The sequence below is a fragment of the Coregonus clupeaformis genome, chromosome 31, assembly GCF_020615455.1.
Source record: "Coregonus clupeaformis isolate EN_2021a chromosome 31, ASM2061545v1, whole genome shotgun sequence".
Taxonomy (NCBI): Eukaryota; Metazoa; Chordata; class Actinopteri; order Salmoniformes; family Salmonidae; genus Coregonus; species Coregonus clupeaformis.
The window spans coordinates 46,556,600-46,571,579 of NC_059222.1; the positions used below are offsets into that span (position 1 = coordinate 46,556,600).

General features: G+C 43.0%; 2 protein-coding genes across 2 annotated transcripts in view; one reads left to right on the forward strand and one right to left on the reverse strand.

Moving 5' to 3' along the window:
• wdr17 (WD repeat domain 17) overlaps positions 1-6,238 on the reverse strand; it is a 31,660-nt gene extending 25,422 nt beyond the window's left edge. Inside the window, exon 1 of the mRNA XM_045209911.1 lies at positions 5,982-6,238. The gene's annotated coding sequence lies outside the window, so the exon portion shown is untranslated. The remainder of the gene's footprint in view (positions 1-5,981) is intronic.
• A 7,150-nt stretch (positions 6,239-13,388) lies between these two features.
• gpm6ab (glycoprotein M6Ab) overlaps positions 13,389-14,980 on the forward strand; it is a 62,123-nt gene continuing 60,531 nt past the window's right edge. The window contains exon 1 of the mRNA XM_041859201.2: positions 13,389-13,530. Coding sequence (XP_041715135.1) covers positions 13,527-13,530 — 4 coding nt within the window. The 5' untranslated portion in view covers positions 13,389-13,526. The remainder of the gene's footprint in view (positions 13,531-14,980) is intronic.

A 14,980-nucleotide genomic window follows, 5' to 3' on the forward strand; every position in this document is an offset into this window, starting at 1 on the left:
TGTTGGTGCTCATGGGTCATTTTACATGGAAATTATATTTTACATCAAGTACCAATCTACATGTAAGGCTTTGTATAGATTCAAAGCATTTCAAAGGAATGAAAACCATTTATAACAAAGGACTGCTGGACAAAAATGGACACTAAATCCTTGATCCTTTGAAGAAGCAACAAACGGCAGTAATGTTTTAATTCAACATGTTAATATACAGTCTTAAAATTCCAGTTTTCAATTCCATACGATAGGCTGCATAATTGACATTTCGCAGTGTTGTGGCTATATGAGAGAGGAACAGGACTAGGCCGACATAGTTGCCATCCACACACACACACACACACACACACACACACACACACACACCCCTCTGTGCCCTAAGGGGATCAGCATGATTGTCAGTGAAAGTGACTTGCAGAGGATTCTGAACTAAATCTGATTTCCTATTGGCTGAAGTCTGGTCCTGTGCTCACGGTAGACTCAATACCACCTGACATCAACTAATCTGTGTCACAAATGGAACCCTATTCCCTAAGTAGTGCATTACATTTACATCATTTAGCAGACGCTCTTATCCAGAGCGACTTACAAATTGGTGCACTACTTTTGACTAAAGTTCTACGGCAAAAAAAGTACACTACATAGGGAACTACATAGGGAATAGGGTGCCATTTGGGACACAGCCCTGGCCTACAGGCTACAGGACCTTGCACTCACCCTGACACACTACTATCTAGTAAGGACCTGAGTTGTGTGCAGCATGTCAGTCAGTAGGAGGATTAACCACACTCTTTCCTCTCTTTTCTCCCTGACCCCTGACCTTAGAGCGTGAGATGCCATGGATTCAGTTGAATGGATTGAATTATTTATGGTTGGCTGTGTGTCTGACTATTTCCACCTGAGAATGTCATTCACATTGTGTGGTGTCAGATCTGTGTTGTGTGTGGACCTACGGAAATATGCATAGTGGAAACCAAACACCTCCTAGGACTATGTCGTTAACCTGTGGGAATGGTTTATAAAGTGGTACCGAAATTAAACCAGAGGGACACTGTATCCCCAATCTAATTGTTTCCCATGTAAATGATGCAGATGGTTCACCACAATAGCCTTCTATTTACAATAATGTATGATCATTAGGTATGATCATTAGGCTTGCCATAACACTGTTCTATTATTAGTTTAGTTGAGACACATCCAGTTAGAAACAGTGATGAACTCATCTGACAAAAGGAAGAATAGGCTAGCATCTGAACTGAGGTATTCTCATGTGATAGGTCGGCTACAACATACATCAAAATAATAAGCTAAATCTACAGTGCTTTCGGAAAGTATTCAGACCCCTTGACTTTTTCCACATTTTGTTACGTTACAGCCTTATTCTGAAATTGATTAAATTGTTTTTTTTTCTTCATCAATCTACACACAATACCCCATAATAACAAAACAAAAACTGGTTTTTATAAATTTTTGCAAATGTATAAAAAATAAAAACTTTAATATTCTATTTACATAAGAATTAAGTAGTCTCAGGTGACGGTTGTCTTGGCAACCCATGCACACAGGTGACATCTTGTACGTTGTTTGACTTTGTGCGGTGGAGTGGGTAGAACAAGTGACATTCTCTACTCAAGGCCCTTTTCCAATTGAAACGTTTTTCAAATCAATGTAACAAACATTATAGCCTTATGCTATAGTCTTTGCTTTCCCCAACTTAGCCCTTGTGTAACCGTAGCCTGGTCCGACCCTTTACTCAGTACTTTGTTGAAGCACCTTTGGCAGTGATTACAGCCTCGAGTCTTCTTGGGTATGACGCTACAAGCTTGGCACACCTGTATTTGGGGGTTTCTCCCATTCTTCTCTGCATATCCTCTCAAGCTCTGTCAGGTTGGATGTGGAGCGTCGCTGCACAGCTATTTTCAGGTCTCTCCAGAGATGTTCGATCAGGTTCAAGTCCAGGCTCTTGCTGGGCCACTCAAAGACATTCATAGACTTGTCACGAAGCCACTCCTACGTTGTCTTGGCTGTATGCTTAGGGTAATTGTCCTGTTGGAAGGTGAACCTTCAACCCAGTCTAAGGTCCTGAGCGCTCTGGAGCAGGTTTTCATTAAGGATCTCTCTGTACTTTGCTCCGTTCATCTTTCCCTCGATCCTGACTACTCTCCCAGTCCCTGCCGCTGAAAAACATCCCCACAGCATGATGCTGCCACCACCATGCTTCACCGTAGGGATGGTGCCAGGTTTCCTCCAGACGTGATGCTTGGCATTAAGGCCAAAGAGTTCAATCTTGGTTTCATCAGAACAGAGAATCTTGTTTTTCATGGTCTGAGAGTCCTTTAGGTGCCTTTTGGCAAACTCCAAGTGGGCTGTCGTTCCGTTTACTGAGGAGTGCCTTCCGTTTGGCCACTCTACCATAAAGGCTTGATTGGTGGAGTACTGCAGAGATGGCTGTCCTTCTGGAAGGTTCTCCCATCTCCACAGAGGAACTCTGGAGCTCTGTCAGAGTGACCATCGGGTTCTTGGTCACCTTCCTGACCAAGGCCCTTCTCCCCGATTGCTCAGTTTGGCTGGGCGGCCAGCTCAAGAAAGAGTCTTGGTGGTTCCAAACTTCTTCCATTTAAGAATGATGGAGGCCACTGTGTTCTTGGGGACCTTCAATGCTGCAGACATGTTTTGGTGCACTTCCCCAGATCTGTGCCTCGACACAGTCCTGTCTCTGAGCTCTACGGACAATTCATTTGACCTCATGGCTTGGTTTTTGCTCTGACATGCACTTTCAACTATGGGACCTTATATAGACAGGTGTGTGCCTTTCCAAATCATGTTCAATCAATTGAATTTACCACAGGTGGACTCCAATCAAGTTGTAGAACATCTCAAGAATAATCACTGGAGAAAGGATGCACCTGAGCTCAATTTCGAGTCTGATAGCAAAGGGTCTGAATACTTATGTAAATAAGGTATTTCTGTTTCTTATTTTAATACATTTGCAAAAAATTCTAAAAACCTGTTTTCGCTTTGTCGTTATGGGGTATTGGGTGTAGATTAATTGAATAAATTTTAGAATAAGGCTGTAACGTAACAAAATGTGGAAAAAAGTCATGGGGTCTGAATACTTTCCGAAAGCACTGTACATTTCGAGAGCTTGGGACGATAAGGTTCTATCTGCAAAAAGATGATTCTGAGATAATGGGCTTTAAAGTTCAGAACCCTCATTGGTTTGAATGGTGTCAGTGATTTTTATCTTGTATTCTTTTGAACCTCACAACATGAATTGGGGTATTTAGAGTGTTACAGTGCCTTCAGAAAGTATTCATACCCCTTCACTTATTCCATATTTTGTTGTGTTACAGTCTGAATGCAAAATGAATTACATAGATTTTTTCTCTCTCACCCATCTACACATAATACCCCATGGTGACAAAGTGAAAACAGGTTTTTAGAAAAATTTGCTCATTATTTAAAATGAAATACAAACATATCTCATTTACATAAGTATTCACACCCCTGAGTCAATACATGTTAGAATCACCTTTGGCAGCGATTACAGCTGTGAGTCTTTTTGGGTACGTTTCTAAGAGCTTTGCACACCTGGATTGTACAATATTTGCACATTATTATTTAAAAAATGATTCAGGCTCTGTCAAATTGGCTGTTGATCATTGCTAGACAGCCATTTTCAAGTCTTGCATAGATTTTCAAACCGATTTAATTCAAAACTGTAACTAGGCCACTCAGGAACATTCAATGTCTTATTGGCATGCAACTCCAGTGTATATTTGGCCTTGTGTTTTAGGTTATTGTCCTGCTGAAAAGTGCATTTTCTCCCAGTGTATGTTGGAAAGCAGACGGAATCCGGTTTTCCTCTAGGATTTTGCCTGTGCTTAGCTCTATTCTATTTATTTTTATACAAAAAAAATCCCTAGTCATTGCCGATGACAAGCATACCTATAACATGATGCAGCCACCACCATGCTAGAAAATATGAAGAGTGATCCTCAGTGATGTGTTGTGTTGGAGTTGACCCAAACATAATGCTTTGTATTCAGGACATTTTTTGTTTTGCTTTATTGCAAACAGGATGCAGGTTTTGGAATATTGCTATTCTGTACAGGCTTCTTTCTTTCCACTCTGTCGTTTAGGTTAGTATTGTGGAGTAACTACAATTCTGTTGATCCATCCTCAGTTTTTTCCTATCACAACCATTAAACTCTGTAACTGTTTTAAAGTCACCATTGGCCGCATGGTGAAATCCCTGAGTGGTTTCCTTCCTCTCCGGCAACTGAGTTCTTTGTAGTGACTGGGTGTATTGATACACCATCCAAAGTGTAATTAATAACTTCACCATGCTCAAAGGGATATTCAATGTCTGCGATTTTTATTTTTATTTTTACCCATCTACCAATAGGTGCCCTTCTTTGCGAGGCATTGAATAACCTCCCTGGTCATTGTGGTTGAATCTGTGTTTCCAATTCACTGCTCGACTGAGGGACTTTACAGATAATGTATGTGTGGGGTACAAAGATGAGGTAGTCATTAAAAAATCTTGTTAAACACTATTATTACACAATGAGTGAGTCCATGCAACTTATTATGTGACTAGAACCTTAAAGTCCCAAGTTCTCGATTTGTCAACAGTTTATAAATACAGTGCCAGTACTGTGAAAGGTGCTCTATCTCAGCCTGTAAATAATGTTGTCCAGCCCTGGCAAAAATGAACTAAGATCAAATCATCTTTTGCACACCTGTACAATCACAATCACGTTGACCATCATGCACCCTGTGGGAAACGTCAAGATGGACACAACCTCGGCAGACTCAAGACTAGGTTATATCAACAGATACGTGTTTAAAAGCTTCTCTCCCTATTTCCCCCAATATCATGCTGGACTGTATATAGGACCGTATATAGGACCGTATGGCGTCTGCTTGCTCTTCTCTTCCCCAGTACTTGGATGATACAGTACGCTGAGCCACTAGCGGCTATTAATAGCTTAGTCTTAATTAATTCAGTCAGTTCATGTGTGAAAATGAAAAACCTGTTACTCGCTACAGTATCCTCAGTGGATTCTGTCTAATTCGTTCCTCTCCTCTTACTGACGCTGGCCGTTTAGGAGATGTTTAACGGTGTGGTGGTTTGTTGACAGGTGGTTGATGACAGTGTACTGTATAATGTTAGAGTTAATAGAGACCCCTGAGTATGACACTGCTGGCTGTCAGTGTGGGGAGACAGAGAGAATTCACCTGGGAACCCATAGTGTTCCACTGCATGCAAGGCACCATTGCAAAAACGCAGAGCAATGTGTGATAACTTAAAACACAGGTAAATATGAGGATTGTATGCATTTGCCATTCAACACAACAACACGTGGTTGGCAGTGGTAGGCTTTTACTTACATTAAACACTAGGCAAGACTATGTTAGCACTGCTGTCTGATGGATCAAACTCATCTGCAATAATAGCATTCAAGCTAAAACCACCAATGTAATGATTCACATGCTGATGTGTAGAATAAATAGCCTTTTAGAGTAAACTCTGCATGCTACACTCTTGTCCCAGATTTACTGTAACATACCAGGTGGACTAGGCTACTTAGCACTTGATTAGTTTATCCTACCCCTATCATAGTAGTAAGCTACAACTACAATACAAAACCTACACTGTCCAAGACCATGACCCGTGCACCGTGTAAGTTACAAGGAAGTTTAGCCTGCAATATGACGCAATGAGTTGACATATGGGTTGTGGACACAGAGTTCCAGCGAGTTTCCACAGTATCCTAGGGTGCATCAGCGACTCCACTCCAGTCTATTCAATACGATTAGCCTAATAACCCCCACATGGTTATGTATTTAATATGTGCTAATTAAACCACAAGGGATGTTTAGATTACTATATTGTATCTGTCTGAGTCCCTGAATATCTTAGGGACGTTTTAAAATCATTCAAAGTGCAATAAGAAAGTGCAAATCTTGAGTTTCCTTACCTTTGCTGATCCGGTCAGTGGACAGCGAAGTGGTTCTGAAATCGCTGGTCAGACACACATTGTCAGAGTTAGAGGACGTGGTAGGCTCAAAGAGGCTTTGCTGCGGCTGCAACGATTGGCTACTCAAGGGGACGGTTTTAGCCACGTGATTGCTTTCTGGACGTCCATTGGTTGTTTAGCTTGGCAATCAAAGATACCAGGCATCGGTTTCACGGTTAAAGGCATATCAGTGTTTTATTTCGAGTCATCTTGACCAGTAGGCGGTGCCTAGCCGCCATAAATAGGCTTCACCAGATCGTAGTCCAACCAAAATAACTCGATCATTTTCTATTCCATTGTTAGAGCGTTCGAAATACTCACGTATTCTAATTCGTAATTCCAAGCACTGTATGTAATGATATTGGTACAGCCTACATTGGCTACAATACATTTAGTTTTGGTGTTCCCTATCATGATCGTCTTATGTAATATTACAAGTCATGTATAATTTAAGAAGATCGGTGGGAATTAATTGACGATAAATTGACGTGATATGAATAGATATTTGGGTAATTCATAGCTGATGATAGCCTATACATTACTACATCGCTTTGTGAATCAATCAGATAAAAAAAAGTAAACAATGTGTCTGTATTAGTGAGTAAAAAGAGGAGGGGTGTATTAGGCGCAGCAAGCTGAATGCACCAAATGGAAAAACAATATTGAGTGACACCCAATTTTAATGAACGATATTATACATGTGTCCTATCACGGAATGACCAGAAGATGGCAGCACTACGCTGGGTATTACACCTGTCGGGTTGTTTTTGAGTCTACTGTAGGGGGAAAGGGTGTGTTTAGTAACAGTAGTGAAAGAATGAGAGCAAATGTGAGTGTGTGAATGCAGACGACGGGCGAAGGCTGACAGATCGGACATTATTGAAATAGATTGGCATGACTTGTGCACAGGTGCAATGTTGCCAATGCTAAGGCCCAAAAAGCAAAACCTACAGTATAATCTAAATAAACTGCGATGGAATCGGACACCAAATGATAATTTCAATATAAATATTTCAGTATATAATATATTTTTCAGCTATAATATTTGTGTACATAAATATGCTATAGAGTAGCTTATAACAGGAAAGCAATTCACATGCAGCACCATATAATTATATGTGCCTATGGAAGGACTAGATAGAGACCTAATTTCCCCTAAACTTGATAAACAACAATGACAGGAAGGGGTGGGTGTGTATATGTATGTATGTATGTATGTATGTATGTATGTATGTATGTATGTATGTATGTATGTATGTATGTATGTGTGTGTGTGTGTGAGGTAAGTGGAGAGGAACTGCATGGCTCTACAACAGACCCAAGTTTAATGATACGTTCCATTAAATGTTTGTTTTTTCACTTTGCCTGTGGTTTGGAAAGTCGGTTTAATTTATGTTCTATTCGATTTTTTTTCTCTCAATTTCCCCCCTGCATAAGGACCAACCCTACAGACAATTAAATTGTATTTAAGTTCTGGCTTTCGGTGGACTATCTGGTTTTGTGGCAAGCTAACTCTTAGCATTGCTAGTGTATACTAGCGTTGCTAAAAGCAGCTAAGGCTGATAAATCAGACTGTAATACCAGCTTCTGTTTACACAGCCTGAAACTAAGCACGGCAAAAACGTGGGAAGTTTCCTTACAAGCCAGAATGTTGAATACAATTACATTTGAACTTACTCAAATAAAATAAAATAAAAATGTTTTTGTCACATGCTTCATAAACAACAGGTGTAGACTAACAGTGAAATGCTTATTTACAGGCCCTTCCCAACAATGCAGAGAGAAAGAAAATTGAGAAATAATAGAAAAAGTAAAACACCTAGTAATAAAAGTAATTATAAATACACAATGAGTAACGATAACATCCCAGCAAACCAGGAACATTCCCAGAACATCAGCTAAGTGTCACGCCCTGACCTTGAGAGCCCTGTTATTTCTCTAGTTCGTTTGGTCACGGTGTGAAGGCTAGATAATCTAGTTTATCTAGTTCTATGTTGGCCGGGTGTGCTTCCCAATCAGAGGCAGCTGTCGATCGTTGTCTCTGATTGGGGATCATACTTAGGCAGCCATTTTGCCTACCTATGTTGTGGGATCTTGTTTCTGTTTCTGCTTGTGGCTGTTAGCCTTTAGAACTTCACGTTCAGTTGCTTTTGTTATTTTGTCAAGTGTTTATTTATATATTAAACATGTACGCATACCACGCTGCACCTTGGTCCGATCATTTACACAACGAACGTGAAAGAAGATCCCACCACCAACGGACCAAGCAGTGTGAACAGGAGGAGCAGACATCATGGACATGGGAGGAGATATTAGACGGAAAAGGATCATGGACGTGGGAAGAGATCCAGGCAGGTATGGATCGCCTTCCTTGGGAGCAGACGGAGGCAGCGAGGAAGGATAAACGGCGACGACGAAGGAAGCCCGACAGACAGCCCCAATAATTTTTTTGGGGGGGGCACACGGGGTTGGTTGGCGGAGGCAGGTTTCAGACCAGAGCCAACTCCCCGCACTCGCTTTAGGGAGCGGGTGACCGTTCAGGCACCCTGTAAAGCGGTGATACGCACTATGTCTCCAGTGCGCATTCACAGCCCGGTGTGCTTGGTGCCCGCGCCCTGCACTTGCCGGGCTAAAGTGAGCATCCAGCCAAGACGGGCTGTGCCGGCTCAGCAAACCTGGTCTCCAGTACGCCTCCTCGGTCCAGTATATCCTGCGCCGGTCCTACGCACTGTGTCGCCAGTGCGCCTTCACAGCCCAGTGCGTCCTGTGCCCGCGCCCCGCACTTGCCGGGCTAAAGTGAGCATCCAGCCAGGACAGGTTGTGCCAGCTCCACGCTCCAGACCTCCAGTACGCCTCCACGGCCCAGTATATCCTGCGCCGGCTCTATGCACTGTGTCGCCAGTGCACCTTCACAGCCCAGTGCGTCCTGTGCCAGCACCCCACACTTGCCGGCCTCCAGTGATGATCCATGGCACGAAGCCTCCAGTGATGATCCATGGCACGAAGCCTCCAGTGATGATCCATGGCACAAAGCCTCCTGTGATGATCCATGGCACGAAGCCTCCTGTGATGGTCCATGGCCCGGAGCCTCCAGCGACGGTTTGCAGTCCGGAGCCTCCAGCGACGGTCTGCAGTCCAGAGCCTCCAGTGACAGTCTGCTGTCCAGAGTGTCCAGCACCGGTCAGCTGCTCCACTCCTGTGCCAGAGCAGTCCGCTCCACCAGTGCCTAGTCCAGCGCCGGTCAGCTGCTCCACTCCTGTGTCAGAGCAGTCCGCTCCACCGGTGCCTAGTCCAGCTCCGGTCAGCTGCTCCACTCCAGTGCCAGAGCAGTCCGCTCCACCGGTGCCTAGTCCAGCTCCGGTCAGCTGCTTCACTCCAGTGCCAGAGCAGTCCGCTCCACCGGTGCCTAGTCCAGCTCCGGTTATCTGCTCCTTACCAGAGCCGGGGCAGTCCGCTTCACTGGTGCCTAGTCCGGGTCCGGTCTTCTACTCTTCCCCCATGCCGGAACCAGACGTCGGCCCCTCTTCAGGGTCGGGGCCTCCCACACCAGGGTCCAGACAGGGCTTGGTGCATCGCAGGAGGACTGCGGAGCCGGAATGTTATTTTGTCAAGTGTTTATTTATGTATTAAACATGTACGCATACCACGCTGCACCTTGGTCCGATCATTTACACAACGAACGTGACACTAAGATTCCCATTAAGTTCTAGTTAGGGTTTTATCTAACATTAGGATGATAACATCACAAAAACATTCTGAGAATGCTTTTGATAAAATTATATTTATTTATGAAAATGTTTTAGATGAAATGTCCTTGGAATGTTCTAACATTCACTAAAATGTTGTGTGCAACATCTAAAACAACCACCACAGAACATTCCCCTAAAATGCAATGTTTGCATATAATATTTCCCCACAATGTTCCCACCAGACTGTTCCCACAACCTAGTGCAACACTCTGGGAACCTTTAAAGAAAATACCAAATGAGTTCTGGGAACGTTCTTGTAATACCAGGTGAATGTTTTTTGCACCCTAAAAGAATAATATGGACAGTTTTTGTGTTTTGGGAACATGTCTTTTGTGATGTCCCCACAGTGTTCCCACCAGACTGTTCCTACAACCTAATTAAATATTCTGGCAACCTTTTTAAAAAACAGATTAAATGTGTTCTGGGAACGTTCTTGTAAAATCAGGTGAATGTTTTTTGCACCCTAAAAGAAACATTGTAAAATCACCCGCACAACTGGACAGTTTTTGTGTTTTGGGAACATATCTTTTGTGATGTCCCCATATTGTTCTCACAAGACTCTACCCACAACTTAATACAACTTTCTGGGAACCTTTAAATAACAGATTAAATGTGTTCTATGAACGTTCTTGCAACACCAGGTGAATGTTATACAAACATTCTATAATCATCACCACGACTGGACAGTTTTTGTGTTATGAGAACATTTGCCGCGCCCTAACAAATGTTCTGGGAACCTTCACAGAACCAATTTTGGTTTGCTGGGTTGACAATGTACCAGGTAATTTTTAAAACCGGTACCGGTTACCTTCAGACGAGTGACACTTTAGACGAGTGACACGGAGAACACCATCGTGTTCGTGAGTGTCTCCCCTTTCCATAGAGTGGTCATAATAGTGTGCAGCAGTCTTATGGCTTGTGGGGTAGAAGCTGTTCAGGGTCCTGTTGGTTGTTGGTTCCAGACTTGGTGCATCGGTACGGTTAGGAGAGAGTCTATGACTTGGGTGGCTGGAGTCTTTGACAATTTTTAGGGCCTTCCTCTGTCTGGTACAGAGGTGCTGGATGGCAGGTTGCCATACCAAGCGGTGAAGCAGCCAGCCAAGATGCTCTCAATGGTGCAACTGTATAACCTTTTGAGGATCTGAGGGCCCATGCCAAATCTTTTCAGCCTCCTGAGGGGGAAGAGGCGTTGTCGTGCCCTCTTCACGACTGTGTTGGTGTGTGTGAACCATGATAGAGCCTTAGTGATGTGGACACCAAGAGCTTGAAGCTCTCAACCCGCTCCAGTACAGCCCTGTCAATGTGAATGGGAGAGTGCTCAGCCGTCCGTTTCCTGCAGTCCATGATCAGCTCCTTTGTCTTGTGTTCTGGCACCACACTGCTAGGTCTCTGACCTCCTCCCTATAGGCTGTCTCATCATCGTCGGTGATCAGGCCTACCACCGTTGTGTCATCAGCAAACTTAATGATGGGGTTGGAGTAGTTCGCGGCCAAGCAGTCGTGGGTGAACAGGGAGTACAGGAGGGGACTAAGCACGCACACCTGAGGGGCCCGCGTGTTGAGGGTCAGCGTGGCGGATGTGTTGTTTGATCTAGAGTTTTGACGCCTCTAGTTACACAGGTGACATGCTGGAAGAAATGAAGTAAAACTGATTTCAGTTACCCTGCCTTAAAATCACCAGCTAATAGGAGAGCTGCCTGGATGTTTGCTTATGACAATACACAGCTTGTTGAATGCGGTCCTAGTGCCAGCATCGGTTTGTGGTGGTGAATAGACAGCTACGAAAAATATAGATAAACTCTCTTGGTAAATAGTGGGGTCTGCAGCTTATCATGAGGTATTCTAACTCAGGCGAGCAGAACCTTGAGACTTCCTTAATATTAGAGATCGCTCACCAGCGACAAAGAGACACACACCTCCAAGCCCTTGAGTTTACCCGACGCTGCCATTCTGTCCTGATGATTCATAGTTAAAAACCAGCTAGATGTATATTGTCCATGTCCTTGCTCAGCCACACCTCAGAGAAACATAGGATATTACAGTTATTCAGGTCCCCTTGATAGGGGTCCGGGGTGAACAGTATGTCCTGCGCCTCCGATTCGTTGAAGTCCAAATCTTCATCTGAATCGAGGTAAGTGATTGCTGTTCTGATGTCCAGAAGCTATTTTCGGTCATAGGAAACGATGGCGGAAACATTATGTACAAAAAAAGTTACGATCAGCACAAACCCCCCCACAAAATAACAGAATTGGTCAGGAGTCCGTGAGACCCATGTTTTGAAGTCGGTTTAATAATACTTTCCTATGGATATTTAGTCTCAAATTTCGACCCTACTAAGAACCAACCCCAAGGGCAATCGGCAGACTATGTTTATTCAACGTTCATGACAAGGGACGTTTAGTTTCTTATTCTATGTAGCCTAATTGTGCGTGGCTATGCCATACAGTCAACGGAAAGCTTCACCACAGTCAACGGAAAGCATCACCACAGTCAACGGAAAGCATCACCACATTCGGGACTAGCCTAGGCCTAGTCTGATTGATCAGGCTGTAATACACAAATATTTGGTATGCAGCCTGACACATTTGTGTGCAAAATTGTGTTAATGTTCCTTACAAGCCAGAATGTTGAATAAAATTACATTTAAACTTGCTCTACCGGTTGTCTGTGCGGTTTGACCTTCTGCTGCTCGAAAATTGAGACAAAATAGAGTAGTGTTATTAATCCAACTTTCAGTAGCTGGTCTGTATATCTGTTGTACTTCCAGTTTTTATTTTCAATACTAATACAATTTGCACACGAACACTTGCACAATATGGCCGAGCCTAACCAAACAACAGACCAAATGGCAAACACTTCTAGCTGGTTGCGAGGAAACATGCTTCGTTTGACTACATCACCTGCAATCAGTCAAGAGATTGAATATACAAACGACTGAACCTACCAGAGCGGGAAAAAGTCAGGTAAACAATACTTTCCACCTCCTACCGCCAAAAGGACCAACAGCATGTACAACCTGTAAAGTAACCTCAAATATCATTTTATTCCACATTCTCTCTCTCGTAGAGAATATTACAGCGACTCTCTCTAGTAGATACAGATACTTTTTTCAGACTGATATCATGGAGTAACCATGGTAACAGCCTGATGTTTCGGCAAACCTAGGCCTACCTACTACCTGTTTATAAAGCAATAGGCTACAACCTAAGCTAGGCTACCCCAAGTATTTTATTGATTTATTGACCATCTAAATTCACATTTTTGTGGTGTCCAATGTAAAAATATAGGGTTTAATCGACTTTTGAACTGTAGGCATATTCAATAATCACTGTTTGAATTGATGACTTGAACTTTAAGCATTAGTGTAGCCAGACATACAGACAACCGATGCTCTGTGTGATTTTTCTTTGTTAAATCTCTCCACATTTCACATAAGCCTGCAGACAGTCAAAATGACCCATGGATTTAACTTCGGACAGACCACACAATACTGTACTTTTGTCCGTTTTCTTTACTCATTAATTCGGTCGGACAAAACACCATTGATTCCTCCGGATTTTCCCCTCTAGAACTAGCTATGTGCTTGCCAGTTCACCCGCTCGACTGATTACTGTTAAGTCGCAAGGTCCGGTTGCCTTTTGCCTGTGCATTGCGACCCACATTGGACTGGACTGGACTGCTGTATCTCGAAAGTTGCTACTGAGGTCTACAACCTGATAACCTTTATTCACCATCATAGTGAAGAGAAATAGCTTAAGATGGGTAAGTGAAATACAATTGTTTTCTTCTTGTTTATGATTTATTGACGACTTGTTGATTGAATATGCTACTTCCGAACAATGATAACGGGACTTGGGTTTGGTGCTTCGCTGATTGACACTTTCTGACACTGGATGAATGATGTTACAACAGAGCGTTTGAATTTCTGATTTGGAAACTGTTTCGAAAATTGTTTAAATCATATTGCTAATGCAAACATTTTAGAAAGAGGAATGCAATGTCCCCGCATGTGGAATAAAGGTGTTTTCATGAGCTATTAAATAAACGTCTAGAAACAAATGTTGGGGAGGGATGGATAGCCTACGTGTCCAGCCTTTATCAAACAGAATAAGAATTTGATTTGAGACCAGCAACAGTTTCTTTGTTTTGTGGGAGCCTTCTGTAACAGTGTCTATTGAGTAGCCTTGGATAAGAATGAATCGTTTGAACTCAGTTGCCTTCCTGGGAAAGGAATGTGTGCACTATGCAGGGAAGGGAGATCACTAAAGTGCTTTCAATTTAGTTGCATTGCCAGACGCCTTCAACTGATCGACCAGGCAAATATGTCATGGGGGGGGGTAATGAAATGGTATTTCACACACACACACACACACACACACACACACACACACACACACACACACACACACACACACACACCATACACACACAATTTCCTCAAAACATTTTGTTTTATTACCATGCCCTTTTATTTACCTTGCTGCTATTAAGTAGTCAAGTGAGAAGCTCATAATCAGATCATGCTGCTTGTCTGTTTGCTAGATATGAGGAAGTGGCAGTTAGAAGGTGCAGTGAGATTTTTAATGCATTTACAACTCACTAGGCATTAGATTTACAGCTACAATCTGGGATCTGGGAATTGTTTCAATGGTCTATGAATAATTTTTCCAGCCACATCCCTCAGCTGCATACCAAAACAAGAGGCAGGGCTGCCGTTTTACTGAAAAACAAATATCAGATTCTTGATTTTAAGACTGCTCATAATGACTGGATACATTTTCTACTGGTTTATACCACTGTTGTGTGGATGTCTAAAGATGCACAGTACAATGGAAAACAACGCATTGTATATCAAAAGCTCTTTTTCAAGTTTGTGCGTCAGATTCTCCATTCTTCTCTCTCTCTCTCTCTCTCTCTCTCTCTCTCTCTCTCTCTCTCTCTCTCTCTCTCTCTCTCTCTCTCTCTCTCTCTCTCTCTCTCTCTCTCTCTCTCTCTCTCTCTCTCTCTCTCTCTCTCTCTCTGTCATATCATTTTGCTACTGGTGGAACACCAACAGATGTGAGGAAAGGAAAGAGTATTACAGCTGCCAGGAAAAACTCATCTTGAATGAGGGGAAGTGGCCTTGAGCCTCACCTAGCCCCTTGAGGAGAGTGTTTGTCACAGGTTCACATTCATTTCTAATTGCTTTGTTATTGGTTTGTCTTTGTAGGCC